Raw genomic sequence first — 14,574 nt, 5'->3', positions numbered from 1 at the left:
AAATAAAAAAAATAGTGCGTCGACCCAGGGACAATTCTGCATCCTGAGGATCGTTGTGGTCTACATACTGTTTGAATTCTGGCAGGTTCTGTTTTCTTAGAACATTGTGGGGGTGCTAAGAGACGGTATCAGCACTACTTTATTAGGCGTTTCATGTACATATTGTTTGACAGTTTATTTCTCTCTCTCTTTCTCTCTCTCTCTTTCTCTTTCTCTTTCTTTCTTTCTATCTATAACGCGGCGTTATATGCCGAGATTCAGACTCGGTTCAGACCGCTCTCTGTGACCTCGACAACAACACCGACACCGACACCGACACCAATCTCGTAGCTGGACCTCCACATCCTATTCCAGTGCGTATACGTATTCTATAATACGACAAGAAATGAGTTAAAACTCCAATAAATAACAATAACCACTTTTTGGAACTTTTCGTTGGTGATCTTCTGCAATAGTCTCTGCCGTACTTTCAACTTCAGAATATCCTAATGATTTTAAAAATCAATAATACATGTTTTTAAAGTTACAGCTTTATCTCTTTTCTGTTTCCACTATTTTACCTAAGAAGTGAAGTGCAATTGTTCGACGTCTTCTTCATTAAATACGTTAATAATTTATTTTAAGTTATTAATTGTGTGTAATAACTAAGTGTGCATTCAAAAAAGTACGTAATCACAAATGTTTCATATTTTCAAATAAAATCATCTTATCTAATCTGTTTGTTCTTTGACTTCGTAAATAACAGTGAAAATAAACAAATATTGACGTACAAAAAATACTTCCCTCGTTTTTTTTTTAGGCGCAGTGTAAGAGATAAGATCACCAGATTTAAGTTATGAATCATATCGAAACCGGTACAGAGCGGAAATCGAAAAAAAACAACTTTTGTTGTACATTTATCAGTATGCTAATATTAAAAACATATAAATTCTCTTTTACTGAATATCTTCTTCTTCTGGTAACTTCTATGTAGGCTGCAACTTGTTCCTTCCAAACGCAAATCGTTTGATAATGAAGATATTATTGACGCAAAGCAGAAAAAATAATTTTTCTATCTCTAATCCACCACCACACTTAAAATTTTTAAATAAATAATATGTTGTACTGTAATCTACATTTCAACTTTTGTTTCTACTTATAAATTTATTTAATTTGGAAGAAAATAAGCAAATACTCGTTATTTTGTCACACCCATGTTATATAGAATTACCCTGATAAAAGGTACTCGTATGATTAAATATCTTATAAATATAGATTGCTTTATTTTTTGAGTATCAGTTAAAGTGCGAGTAGTTTGCGGGTAATTGAACTAATACCACATTAGTAATTGAAACACCCCTTTAATCGCAATTTTCAATTACCCAACAATTAATTTTTAAACTAATTGAACATGGCAACGGTAAGTTGTTAATTATGGATATATTTTGTAATACACTATTTTCAATTATATCTGCAGGCTGCGACAGGAAGAAATGTCGAAGAACGGGACGAAATCCCTCAAAATCCTTCGTTGGTAAGTTAGATATATATATGTTAATTATTTGTTTAAAATTCGATCAATCAACATCATTAGGTATCGGTTTATCATAACACAACAAATTAATTTTTGTTTGCTTTTGCAAAAAATCTAATTCTATTATAAACTAAAAATTAAAACAGGTATTTTGTGAAAAAGTAACCTATGATCTAAAGAGAACTTCCCTCTCCCCTGAAATACAACACAGATACAACATAATCCAGCTTTTGTGAAAAGTTACTTATAAAATGTAGTTATCTACGAATTTGATTTTTTTATGATAACCTCTATAAGCTAAAATAAAATTGTACGTAGATTTAAAGTAAAAGTAAACAGGTACCGCGTCAATTCGTCGTGCACAATTCGTCGCGCGACAATTGATCGCAAACAACTGATCGCAGCGTCAATTGGTCGCAGCGACAACTGGTCGCAACGACAACTGGTCGCAGTCACAATTGATCGCAACACAATTCGTCGCAAGTACAACTGGTCGCATGCGACGATTAATCGCAGGCGAAAAATGATAGCGTTTATAGAGAAATAAGTAATTGTTAAGAATGAGGAAAATAAATTAATGTGCTATATTCTCAAAAATTTCATTATTTCTAAAAAAAGTGTCAAAATAAATACATACGAGTTCCATAAAAACGGTAACTATTAGGCTCATTTCCGACTAAACCAAAGTGCAAAAAAGTGAAAATATTGTAAAATATTTTTTTTAATGCTGACACATCTCTCGGTATGCTACTGTAATGTTCATTTGGATTATTCGTCTTATTGATTAGACGCTCAAGTAAGTGATTCAAGCTTTTCTTCTCACAAGTTTAAAGTTTGTCAATTAAACGAGTGAAAAAAATAGCTTTCAAAACGTGTTAGACGTCATTTTTCTTTAATAAAAAATGGTTTTAAAATTATTACAACTGTCAAATTAAAAAGTTATAGATAAATCGTGAAAAAACTCTCGTTACAGTTTTAAGTGAAAAAGTATTATTTTCATTACGTTTGTTAGTTTAAAAAATTAAATATATACCTATATTTTTTAATAAATTTGCTGCGTAAAAGGAATTTTTAGAAATAATTTTCTCGTCATTAATCGGTTGCAAAAGATCAAGAGGCACTCGAAGCAAGCCCTGACAAACTTATTAGCGGCGCCAGCGGAGATCTCCAATTGGCTGCGGTACCACCATGGACACTCGCGTAACCTCCTTTTCCAGAATTGTCAAAATGACATTGCCAAACTCAAAGCAATCATGAATTAAGCATTTCATTTTAAATTCTGTTAGTATCAAGTGGTACATGGTATTCGTATTTTGGGTTGCGTAAAAATAATTTTCAGAAATAATTTTCTCGTGACTAACCCTGTATATGTATTTTTTACACCCACATATGGTACAACTGAATTTTTCTTCAGTACAATACTAGTCACATAATAATAATTAAAAAATAAGTTTTTAGTTGCATAAGTACCTACATTTCTTAGATTTCCCGGTAACACAAAATTATTCTTGACGCTCTAACAAAAGTTTTTGCAATATATACATATTTACAATACACGTAAACCTTTCTCAAACCCTGTAAAAGATCCGTTGCAATTTACAAGGTATTAAAATAAGTATTATATATCCGTCCAGTGGAATTTATATTCGCTGCATATGGATACTCTAGATGTACTATTATTATTCTGTATCAAAATGTGTTAAAATTTAAAGGTTGTTAAAAATATGATTTTTTAAATAACTGTAATCTAGTTAAGAACAATAAACACTTGTTTTTATGTTGAGTACTTATTATAATGAAGCTAGTTCCTATAATATAATAGGTAAAATAAGAAACGAGATAAATAGAAACAATCTCTTAAAAAAAAATAACCAAAATGACAATTTATTAATAAAAAATCTTATGTAACAAGGTGTTTACGCTCGTATTTTTTAATTTTTAAAGTGCAACTACAAACTTCGTCACTTATCTATATTCAAATTGTTTTTAATTCGATATTTACACCTTACCTGGTTGCTAAATTTATTGCAACTTAAAATTCAGAATACAAAATATTTAGTTTTAATAAAAGAAAATAGTTCCCGATGAATTTTACCTTGCGATCAATTGACGCTGCGATAAATTTACGTACGATCTATTGTCGCTGCGATCAATTTACGTGCAATCAATTGTCGCTGCGATCAATTGTCGCCGCGATCAATTGTCGCGTGCGACCAATTGTGCTGCGACGAGTTGCTTGCGATCAATTGTCGCGCGATCAATTGTTTGCGACCAGTTGTCGTAGAATCGATGTGCGTACGTTTCAAATGAGTTTTTCCATTACAAAATTTTGCGATGACGTAATCAACGTATTTGCAAGGACAGGTATATCTATTTGTATTCCCAAATTTTCTGGAAAATGTGGTGAACCGTTTTTGATTTGGTCAATAAAATAAATTGCATCGTGTATTTTTTTTGAGTCACACTGTATAAGCAGTTATAAAAAATTAAAGTGCATTGATAAACAACAAGTATAGAGTTTTGCATATTTTCATAACATTCGGATGACTGGTTTTATTGTTATTTCTTCAATATTTCCAAACCGATTGTGGGTCACGGTTTAATTCTTCTTCAACATTAGACATATACGAATTCTAACATTCCTCAGATAACATTTTACACAAAGATCAACCTCTGAAAAACTGCAATAGAAAATATTATAAAAAATGCTAATGGCTGATCCAAATTTTTTTCAGTTTTATGTCAAATAATCAGTAGCGTCACAAATAAAATTTAGCTATTGAGTAAAAAGAGAAAATAGTTTCGATAATAATAATTAATGATAAGCATTAAATTTTCATATTCTGTAATACTTAAATGACTTCAATGAATCCATTAAGTTAAAATTTGACGAAAATATTCTATACTGTATTTAAAATAACTCAGTCAACAAGATATTTTTATTTTAAGACTCGAATATTTTTATTTAAATTTCCACCAAATCTCGCACTGCGTCGCTTTTGCTGGACTATGTGAGTTTGTGTTGTTTCCTTATCTGAATTTTTGTTCTTTTACTGTAGATTTTTAGGCGGTACGCAACCATTCTTTCTGTAAACCAGTGGCGTAACTACCAGTGTTCCATGTGTTCGCCGGAACACTGGTAGTTACGGTCGGGTCACGCGGCCAGAAATGCATCAGCATCTGTTTCTAATAAACTTGTCGTACTGTCGGAATCCCATTGTGTCAAATCTATCACCCCATTTAGTAAATTACCAATCTTTAGCCGACAAAAATATGACTAATTTATGATTCAGAACCACAAAACACTTAAATTTTGTCCTCAGATCGTTTTTATACTACAAGACAGAAGAAATTTTGTCACAGGATAAAATACATCAGTAGTACTAATTACTTCTTCCATAATTTGCAAAACATTGTAACAGCAAAAATTTCTGTGAATCAAATTTTCATCATAAAATGCGATTTAGGTTACATGAAACACGAAAAATGTAGAGTAATTTTCTTAAACATCAAGGTGGATTCATGAACCACCGGTAGAGAAATATTTTACTAAAAAAATTATATAAATTTTACTACGCAAAACAACAAGGGGACGTCATCAAATTGTTAATGAAGATCAATAGACAAATTTTGATTAACGGTATTGTACCATCTACATGATATTCTGAAATTATATAACATTTAACAACAATAGGTTCAGCTGCTTCGAAGATTTTCTGTTTAATAAAATCGCACCAATAGTATATAATTAAAATTTATCCTTTCGAAAACTTAATGTTATCATCCCAATATTATGGTGAATAAATCCTGTCTAAAATGTGAGAAATCTTATGAATCCATAGTTGAAATTGCAAATATCACATTTATGCACAATTATTTTCATGTAACGTAATCTTACGTCATTCACTCTTATGATCTCTTTATGTCAAGCATGTATTGATATTTCTTAATTATTATTTTATAACATAACATTACAACAATTTAACAAGTATTAGTTACAACTCATAACACAACGGTTTTTATTTTCCAACCCTAAGCTAAAGAATTATTGTTGTAGGATCTATCTAGCGAAGAGCTATTTCATGTTTTCTTGATGTTTCATTACTCCTACATTAAGAAATGGACAGAATATCCAGAATTTTGAAAACGACAAGAATGTTAGAATAAATCATTATAAAAGTCTAGCTGTAAATTTTTACATTTATAACTCTTTAATACATAAAATTGTAAATGAATTCTCGTTCAACACGACTGACAGTTTTGTAAAAAAAATTAAAAACGAAGGAGATGATGTAGGAATTATCAGTCGCGTTACATCGAGATATGATGTTGAATTCATTCACAATTCGTACGGTGAATATTTTGCAGCGCTGTATCTATTCGAACACAAACCATTCAAAGCACGTGAGAGAAAATTTATTTCTAACAGCAGATATAAAAATATCCGCTTTTTTTTAGATTTAATGTTAGCGAGAAATTCGAAATATTTAGTAGGATGATCTCTTTATGTCAAGCATGTATTGATATTACTTAATTATTATTTTAGAACATAACATTACAACAATTTATAAAGTATTAGTTACAACTCATAACACAACGGTTTTTATTTTCCAACCCTAAGCTAAAGAATTATTGTTTTAGAATCTATCTGGCGAATGAAACATCATGTTTTCTTGATGTTTCATTACTCCTAGAGCATGAAATAATAAGTCTCCAGTTTTCAACTGTATTTCACCTATCTATTATGTCATTATGTGTCTGTTTGCCTGTCTGTCTGTCGTCTGTTGACAATTTTAATGGAAAGATATTCTCCGAACTGCAAAAGTAATGGTTGTAAAATTTTATATATATTTTAAGAATATCGTATGTATAGTAAAACGCCAATCAAAATTTGTCTAATCACGTCTACCAACAGTTTGATCAGGTCACCTCAAAGATTGAAAACAAAGAATTTGAAAATTATTACACTTGATGTTCTACTAACCTTATTTAAAATTTTTACAGTCACGAAAACCATTATGTATAAAACATTCTTTCTTTGAAATTGAACCTCTTACTTTATTAAACATTCTTTTCAGAAATTTAAGAAGAGGAGTGGCACCACTGACGCACGCAAAGACTACGAACATCTCTACATAGCGAACTTAATTTTAAAATTAATAATTGACGATGACGTAGAAAATTTTAATTTGTCGTCGAACGATAGTGTATATGGTTCTTTCGAAGACGTTGTAGTCGAAATTAAATTCAAAGATCGGACCGAAACCTTTGCTATTCAGTTGAAACACGTCAGCAGAACAGGAGGAATACAAATTGAGCAGTTAAATGCATCGAGTGGAAACTTTAGCGTCGAGAAGTATTACAAAGACTTCAAAAAAGAACCGAAGTTGTCTGAATGTCCTACCAAGATGGTTTTGTTTACCAATTCTAAGCTAAACGATGAACACATAGATCGGTTTAGATTTGGCAAATTGACGCCATGTAAACAAGACAGTTTAATAAGCACTCGTATTTCAGAGTTGGGAGGACATTGTTACAGATTCGAAGAAAACGAAGATAAATTAAAAGAATATGGACCTTTTTTTAAAAATTTGTATCTTTATACTGGTCAAACAGATGCCAAAGAACTGGAAACGTGTACACTTGAAATGTTCAAGACATACTTCGGAAGCAACGAAACAGTTTTCCGGGAGTATCTACATTTTATAACCCACTGGAATACGAAGGACGGTAACAAATTCAAGTTAAATAAAACGTGGATGAAATACATGATAAGCCTTTGTGTATTTTCATCTTCAATCAAACCATTATCTTTTGCTGCCGGTGGAACAGTGAACGCCAAAAGAAAAATTTTTAAAGAAGCTGTTTCAAAATGTGACTTGACTCTTATAAATAGACACAATTTCGAGAAAATCGCCCCAGTTTGGTCAAATGCTGTCGACGATATAGATGATATCGAAGAAACGATTAAAGTGAATTACAAGTACCAACTTATCGAAAACGGAATAGAAACAAAAGATAGTCTTTATGATAAAGACCCAACAAAAGTATCGATGCTCATGTGGTTGCTGGGAAAAAGTCCGTTAGTCGTTGAAGGATGCCCACGAGTATATCAAACAATAAAAATATGTCGAGTTCAGAATCTAATTGTACTAGATAACCAAGAAACGTTTAATGAGTGTGTTAGAAAAAGTAATGCTGACCCACGTCACAACAGTACAGATGGTCAACAAAAACCATATTTGTTTGTAAAATTATCTGACTTAGAAAAACAGGTACAGTTGTATGAAGAAATCCTAACGAATTTTACATATTCACTGCAAGGGCAGAAAGACGCTGCATTGAAATATTTGCTAGAAATCTGCGAAGATTGCGGCAACTTCATCACTACAGACGACTTAGTTGAAATGATGGATGCTCCGTTACTAATTGGAAAATACACAGACGCCCTACCACCTAGTCACGTCGAAAGAAAATTGACGAAAATTTTAATAGATGTTAAATTTTTGAAAAATATTAACGAAAATACAATTGTTTTAGTTGATGGCGTAACAGACGTGGAATCTATCAAACGATTTTTAGCAAATTTGCTAATCAGCGAAGTGAATGACGTTGAGCTAATACAGTCCACAATTCATGAACAAAAGATATATGTTTGTGGAAGAAAAATTTCACAGGAGGAATTTTCTGCATTGTGTGAAAATAATTCACAAATCCAGTTCCATCACTTCACATATTTAGACAATCATCGTTTGGAGTGGATGGAAAGTGGGAATTATGGCTCGGAACGAAAATATATCAACGAACTTGAGAGGTTTCGTTTACAAAGCGAATTTATGGAGTACACTATAGGGGAAGGCCAGTACTTTAATCATTCTCGACAAAATATCAACATTATCTGCGCCGATGCTGGAATGGGAAAAAGCACATTAGCGAAGAGTTTAAAAAACAGCAGTAAGTCAACAAAGTGGATAATTTTAATCTACGCCAGAAACCACGCCTTACACTTCAGAAAACATGGATCAAACGTGGAGAGTTTCTTAAAATACATCTTAGAAGAAACTTGTCAGGAAGGCACTAATCCGTTCCACCACAGTGTGTTCAAAACAATGCTGGAACAAAACCAAATACAACTAATATGGGATGGACTTGATGAAGCATCTGACGCCACTCAAGTTTCCATTTTAAATTTAGTAAATGCGTTTTCGGAAAAAGGAGTGAAGCAGTGGTTGACTTCTAGAATCAGTTTAAGGGATATGTTGGAAAACGAGTTAGGTACGTTTGCAAGAAATTTACAACAGTTTAGTAAAAACGAGCAAAAAGAATATATTAAATATCGTTTAGGCATTACTAATCATGATTTAAATGAAACTTTTAATAAAATAAGAAAAAATATAATGTCTTTTCCAAATTATGAAATTTTAGGTATTCCTCTACAAATTTATATGCTTACAGAATTATTTTTAAAAGACAAACATAAATACTTACTTTTACTAGACGGTATTTTCACTGTTCTTGATCTATATGAACATTTCGTTGAAGAAAAGTTCCATGTTCTGTACAACGACATAAATGAAATTACATTAAGAAATGAACAGAATATCCAGAACTTTGAAAACGACAAGAATGCTAGAATGGGTCATTATAAAAGTCTAGCTGTAAGTTTTTACATTTATAACTCTTTAATACATAAAATTGTAAATGAATTCTCGTTCAACACGACTGACAGTTTTGTAAAAAAAATTAAAAACGAAGGAGATGATGTAGGAATTATCAGTCGCGTTACATCGAGATATGATGTTGAATTCATTCACAATTCGTACGGTGAATATTTTGCAGCGCTGTACCTATTCGAACACAACCCATACAAAGCACGTGAGAGAAAATTTATTTCTAACAGCAGATACAAAAATATCCGCTTTTTTTTAGATTTAATGTTAGCGAGAAATTCGAAATATTTGGTAGGAGTTATATATAAGAATCCCACAATTCTAGAAGAATTTATACATATCGATCTAAGTCAAAAAGACGTCATTGGTCGTGACGCTTTGGAAGTGTCTTGCGCCTGGAATAAAAATTATCCTCTTGTTAAAAACAATATTCTGTTGAATGACAAAAGTTTCAACACGGAATGGTTAATCAATAGTAATGAAAAAGTTGTTGGAACTCTCAATTATTGTGACATAGCACCAAAATTTTATAAATTCGGCGCAACGGGTCATGTGTGTTTTAAAATGTTGATGATTTTCTTACCATTTTTGATACCAATTTTTGATGGGAATCAGTTCGGAGAAGATTATTTAGTGGCAGTTTTATATTATGCAATTAGGTTTGATTGTCCAATAATTTATGAGTGTATTGAAAATTCTATTCCTTTAAAAACCACATACAATAATATTAGTTCAAGAAGTATTATAGCCTTAGCTCTTTTCAACAGGTCAGCGCAAATATTAAAAAAAGTCTTTTCCGAAGAACGAAGTCATTCCGAGTGGGATTGCGTAGAAGAACTTTTAATTCTGGATTCGGAAATTGACGAAATATTGAGTTTTGCTTTACATTTCCCAGAGTTTGGAATAGATGTGCCAAATTCGAAAGGTCAGTCGTTGGCGCATTATGCATTGGAAAAAAATCTAACTAAGACGTTGGGTTCATTAATTCTCAGAGAAGTGAACACAAATAATAAGGATAGAAACGGAAGACGTCCTATACATATTGCGCTTGAAAAGGGGCATTTAGATTTTTTAAAACACATAGCCCAAATTGACGTTTTAGATGAAGACGGTCGTTTGCCGCTTCATTACGCTTGTGATGATGGAGATTTAGGTGTAGTAGAAATACTGTTAAAGAATGGTGCTAAAGTGGATGTCCCGGATGGAAATAACCAGCTGCCGATTCATTACGCTTTTCAAAAATGGCATACAGATATTATAAAATTACTAGTATGCAATGGTGCGAAAGTGAATGTCCCGGATGGTGGTGGACGGTTGCCGATACATTATGCTTGTGAACATGGAGATTTAGCAGTAGTCAAACTATTGTTAAAGAATGGCGCGGAAGTTGACGTTCCAGGTGAAAATGGACAGCTTCCAATTCATCGAGCATTTCACAAATGGCATACAGATATTATAAAAGAACTAGTAAGCAATGGTGCAAAAGTCGATCTTCCGGATGCAGGTGGACGATTGCCGATACATTATGCTTGTAAACGTGGAAATTTAAACCTAGTAGCATTACTGGCAACGAATGGGGCGAAATTCGATGTTCCGGACAGAGGTGGTCAGCTACCGATGCACTATGCATGCAAAAATTACTTTGAGGGATATGAAATTATTTTTTTTTTGTGTGAAAAAGGTGCAAAATTGGATGTTCCAGATGGAAATGGACGGCTGCCGATACATTATGCTTGTGAACACGCAAATTTCATCATGGTAGAATTACTGGTAACGAATGGAGCGAAATTTTCTGTTCCCGACATAGGTGGTCAATTACCGATGCACTATGCGTGCAGAAATAACTGTTGCGGATATGGTATAAGTTTCTTTTTGTGTAAAAACGGTGCAAAAGTAGACGTTCCCGATGGAGATGGACGGCTGCCGATACATATTGCTTCTGAACGCGGAAGTTCAGGCATAGTAGAATTATTGGTAACGAATGGAGCGAGATTTGATCTTCCGGACAGAGGTGGTCAGCTACCGATGCATTATGCGTGCAGAAATTACGATGAGGGATATAATACGATTTTATTTTTGTATAAAAAAGGTGCGCAAGTGAATGTTCCGGATGGAGACGGACGGCTGCCGATACATTATGCTTGTGAACGCGGATCTGTCCACATTGTAAAATTACTGGTAACGAATGGAGCGCGAATAGATTTGCCGGACAACGATGGTCAGCTACCGATCCACTATGCTTGCAAAAATTTGGAGAATGGATCTGAAATAATTTTATTTTTGCTAGGAAGACATGCGGGAGTGAATGTTCCTGATGCTGGCAGACGACTGCCGATACATTATGCTTGTGAAAGCGGGCTTTTACACATGGTACAATTACTGGCAACGAATGTATCGAAATTTGATATTCCGGACAGTGATGGTCAGCTACCGATGCACTATGCTTGCAGAAATTTCGAGAATGGATATGAAATAATTTTATTCTTGCTGGAAAAAGATGCGAAAGTGGATGTTCCAGATGGAGCTGGACGACTGCCGATACATTATGCGTGTGAATACGGACCTTTGCAGATGGTACAATTACTGGTATCGAATGGAGCGCGAATAAATTTTCCGGACAAAGATGGTCAGCTACCGATGCATTATGCGTGCAAAAATTTCCAGAATGGATATAAAATAATTTTATTATTGTTAGAAAAAGGGGCGAGAGTGGATATTCCGGATGAAGATGGACGGCTGCCAAAGGACTACGCTTGTGAACACGGAAATTTAAATGTAGTACAATTATTACAGAGGGAGGCAGATATGCATTAAAGATAAAGCATGTACAGGGTGATTTCGAAAAAATAACCAATAATACCCTGTCGACACGCACTGAATTGGAAAAATTTACTTTGTCAAAGACTCGCCCTTATCGTGATTTTGCACGTTACTTATCAGTGCGCCACTTTTTTGGTTCTTAATCCTAGTCGTTTTGTACCATTTATTGAATAGTAGTTGTGGTTGGTCAAGAGACACTACCAATGGGCCAGTAGCGTATATAACAATTCATGTTTAATTTCAAATATTTTTTTCTGGATATTGGTATCATTTAAGAACGTGAACTCTATACAGTGCTATAAATCTTATTATGAATTATTCCCCATTATTTTTGTTGCACACATTTCGAATTCAATCATATGTGAAAAATTTGCTAAATTTGCGTTAAATACATAATTTAAAAGGCATAATTAGGAAAATTAATTCACACTCTAAGGGAATTTATAAAATATTGGTTATTAAGCGTCCCATTTTATTGCTTTCAAGATGCATCACCTTTTTTGGTGCTTCGTACTGTAAAGGACTTTAATCGATCAACGAAAATGAGCACATAGATCAGAATTAAATTTTGTTATAAATTTTTTGCGTATGAGTTATATCGAATAGAAAAACAATAAAGCTATAGGTATGTATCATAGAAGTTATTAATGTTTAGATCGAATTCTAAAAATTTATGGAGGAATGACCAGATTCGAGTATTTCAGCGATTTGCGACATATCTATTTAGGATTTAATTATTTTTAAGACGTTAACAAATGTAGTCTAATCAATTCGTATGTTTTAAGTTTGTCAAAGACTAAAACCTGCACTGTTTTTTTTTTAAGTTTATACATATGTCGATCGGTTTGAATTCTTAAATGTTTAATTATTTGGACATATGTTATATGTCTTAACTGTTATATATTTTATGTATACTTAATTGGTGTCCATCGATGTAGACGAGACTAAGTTTAGCTATTTATGTATTTATGTATTATGATTATGAAGAAGTTTTAAAAAATACTTTATATGTAGCAAAAAATCAACAAATGGCATAAAATGTACTGCCACACCCTGTAACCATATAGGGTGTTTTATAATCAAACTATGTATTTATTACACTAAAATGGGTAACTAAACTATGATAATAAAAGCGACAGGCACTTGTTTGTGTTGATCATTGTTACATATTAATATTCCGACTCTTGAACAGACCCGCAAACCCACGTCATTTGAAAACACAACGTAGGTCAAGGTCACATTTTAAATTTTCAATGTTGACGGCATGTTCAAAAGTTACCATGCTGTTGTCTATTCACTTTTGTCATCTCGTGGAGAAATTAAATGTGGTTAAAAAAACTTCATCAACTATGCTAAATCATAATTGTGGTCGTATGAGATTTTTAAGAAAATTTTATATATTTTCATCTTTACCATACAAAAGGACAAAAACAAACATCACCACTCTTATTTTTGAAACCTTTTGTTGGTGATCTTCAGCAATGGCCTCTACGGTAGGTACTTTCAACTTCAGGATATCAGCTATGCTAAATCATGTTTGTGTTCGTGTGGGATTTTTAAGTTATGTGATTTAAAATAATTTCACATGTATTTTATAAATTTTCATATTTATTTAAGAGAAATAATAAAGCGTGTTGCATACCCATGTAACAAAAATTTAAAAAAATAGCAATATGAAGGCCTTCGTTAAACAAAAAAATAAATAAAAAAAATTTCGTCGACCCAGGGACACTTCTGCATCCTGAGGATCGTTGTGGTCTACATACTGTTTGAATGCTGACAGGTTCTGTTTTCTTAGAACATCCTGGGGGTGCTAAGAGACGGTATCAGCACTACTTTATGAGGCGTTTCATGTACATATTGTTTGATAGTTTTCCTATTCATTCTCTCTCTTTCTCTCTCTCGCTCTCTTTCTCTTTCTTTCTCTTTCTCTTTCTCTTTCATTCTTTCTATAGCGCAGCGTTATATGCCGAGGTTCAGACTCAGTTGAGACCGCTCTCGGTGACCTCGACACCGACACCGACACCAAGCTCGTAACTGGACCTCCACATCCTATTCCAGTGCGTATACGTGTTCTATAATACGACAAGAAATGAGTTAAAACTCCAATAAATAACAATAACCACTTTTCTTTTTGGAACTTTTCGTTGGTGCTTCGGTACTTTCAACTTCAGAATATCCTAATGATTTTAAAAATCAATAATACATGTTTTTAAAGTTACAGCTTTATCCCTTTTCTGTTTCCACTATTTTACCTAAGAAGTGAAGTGCAATTGTTTGACGTTTTCTTCATTAAATACGTTAATAATTTATTTTAAGTTATTAGTTATGTGTAATAAATAAGTGTGCATTCAAAAAAGTACGTAATCACAAATGTTTTATATTTTCAAATAAAATCATCTTATCTAATCTGTTTGTTCTTTGACTTCGTAAATAACAGTGAAAATAAACAAATATTGACGTACAAAAAATACTTCCCTCGTTTTTTTTTAGGCGCAGTGGAAGAGATAAGATCACCAGCTTTAAGTTATGAATCATATTGATACCGTTACAGAGCGGAAACCGAAATAA

The 14,574-nt window shown here is 32.9% G+C and overlaps 1 protein-coding gene across 3 annotated transcripts in view; it reads left to right on the top strand.

Moving 5' to 3' along the window:
- Positions 1 to 13,157, top strand: part of LOC135142669 (uncharacterized) — a 28,060-nt gene extending 14,903 nt beyond the window's left edge. Inside the window, exons 4-6 of one of the 3 annotated variants that reach the window (XM_064074414.1) lie at positions 1,457 to 1,513; positions 6,592 to 8,788; positions 9,443 to 13,157. In XM_064074414.1, the coding sequence (XP_063930484.1) occupies positions 1,457 to 1,513; positions 6,592 to 8,788; positions 9,443 to 11,997 (4,809 nt within the window). In that variant the 3' untranslated portion in view covers positions 11,998 to 13,157. Of the gene's footprint in view, positions 1 to 1,289; positions 1,400 to 1,456; positions 1,514 to 6,591 lie in introns of those variants that run through there. The other 2 variants (XM_064074412.1, XM_064074410.1) reach the window with 2 other exon arrangements.
- The last annotated feature ends 1,417 nt before the right edge of the window (positions 13,158 to 14,574 follow it).

The sequence above is a fragment of the Zophobas morio genome, unplaced genomic scaffold (assembly GCF_036711695.1).
Source record: "Zophobas morio isolate AGI-343-1 ecotype UQ-CSIRO unplaced genomic scaffold, CSIRO_AGI_Zmor_V1 ptg000049l, whole genome shotgun sequence".
NCBI classification, from domain to species: Eukaryota; Metazoa; Arthropoda; class Insecta; order Coleoptera; family Tenebrionidae; genus Zophobas; species Zophobas morio.
Note: the sequence above shows the minus strand (reverse complement) of the source record. Positions and strands in the feature narration are given on the sequence as shown.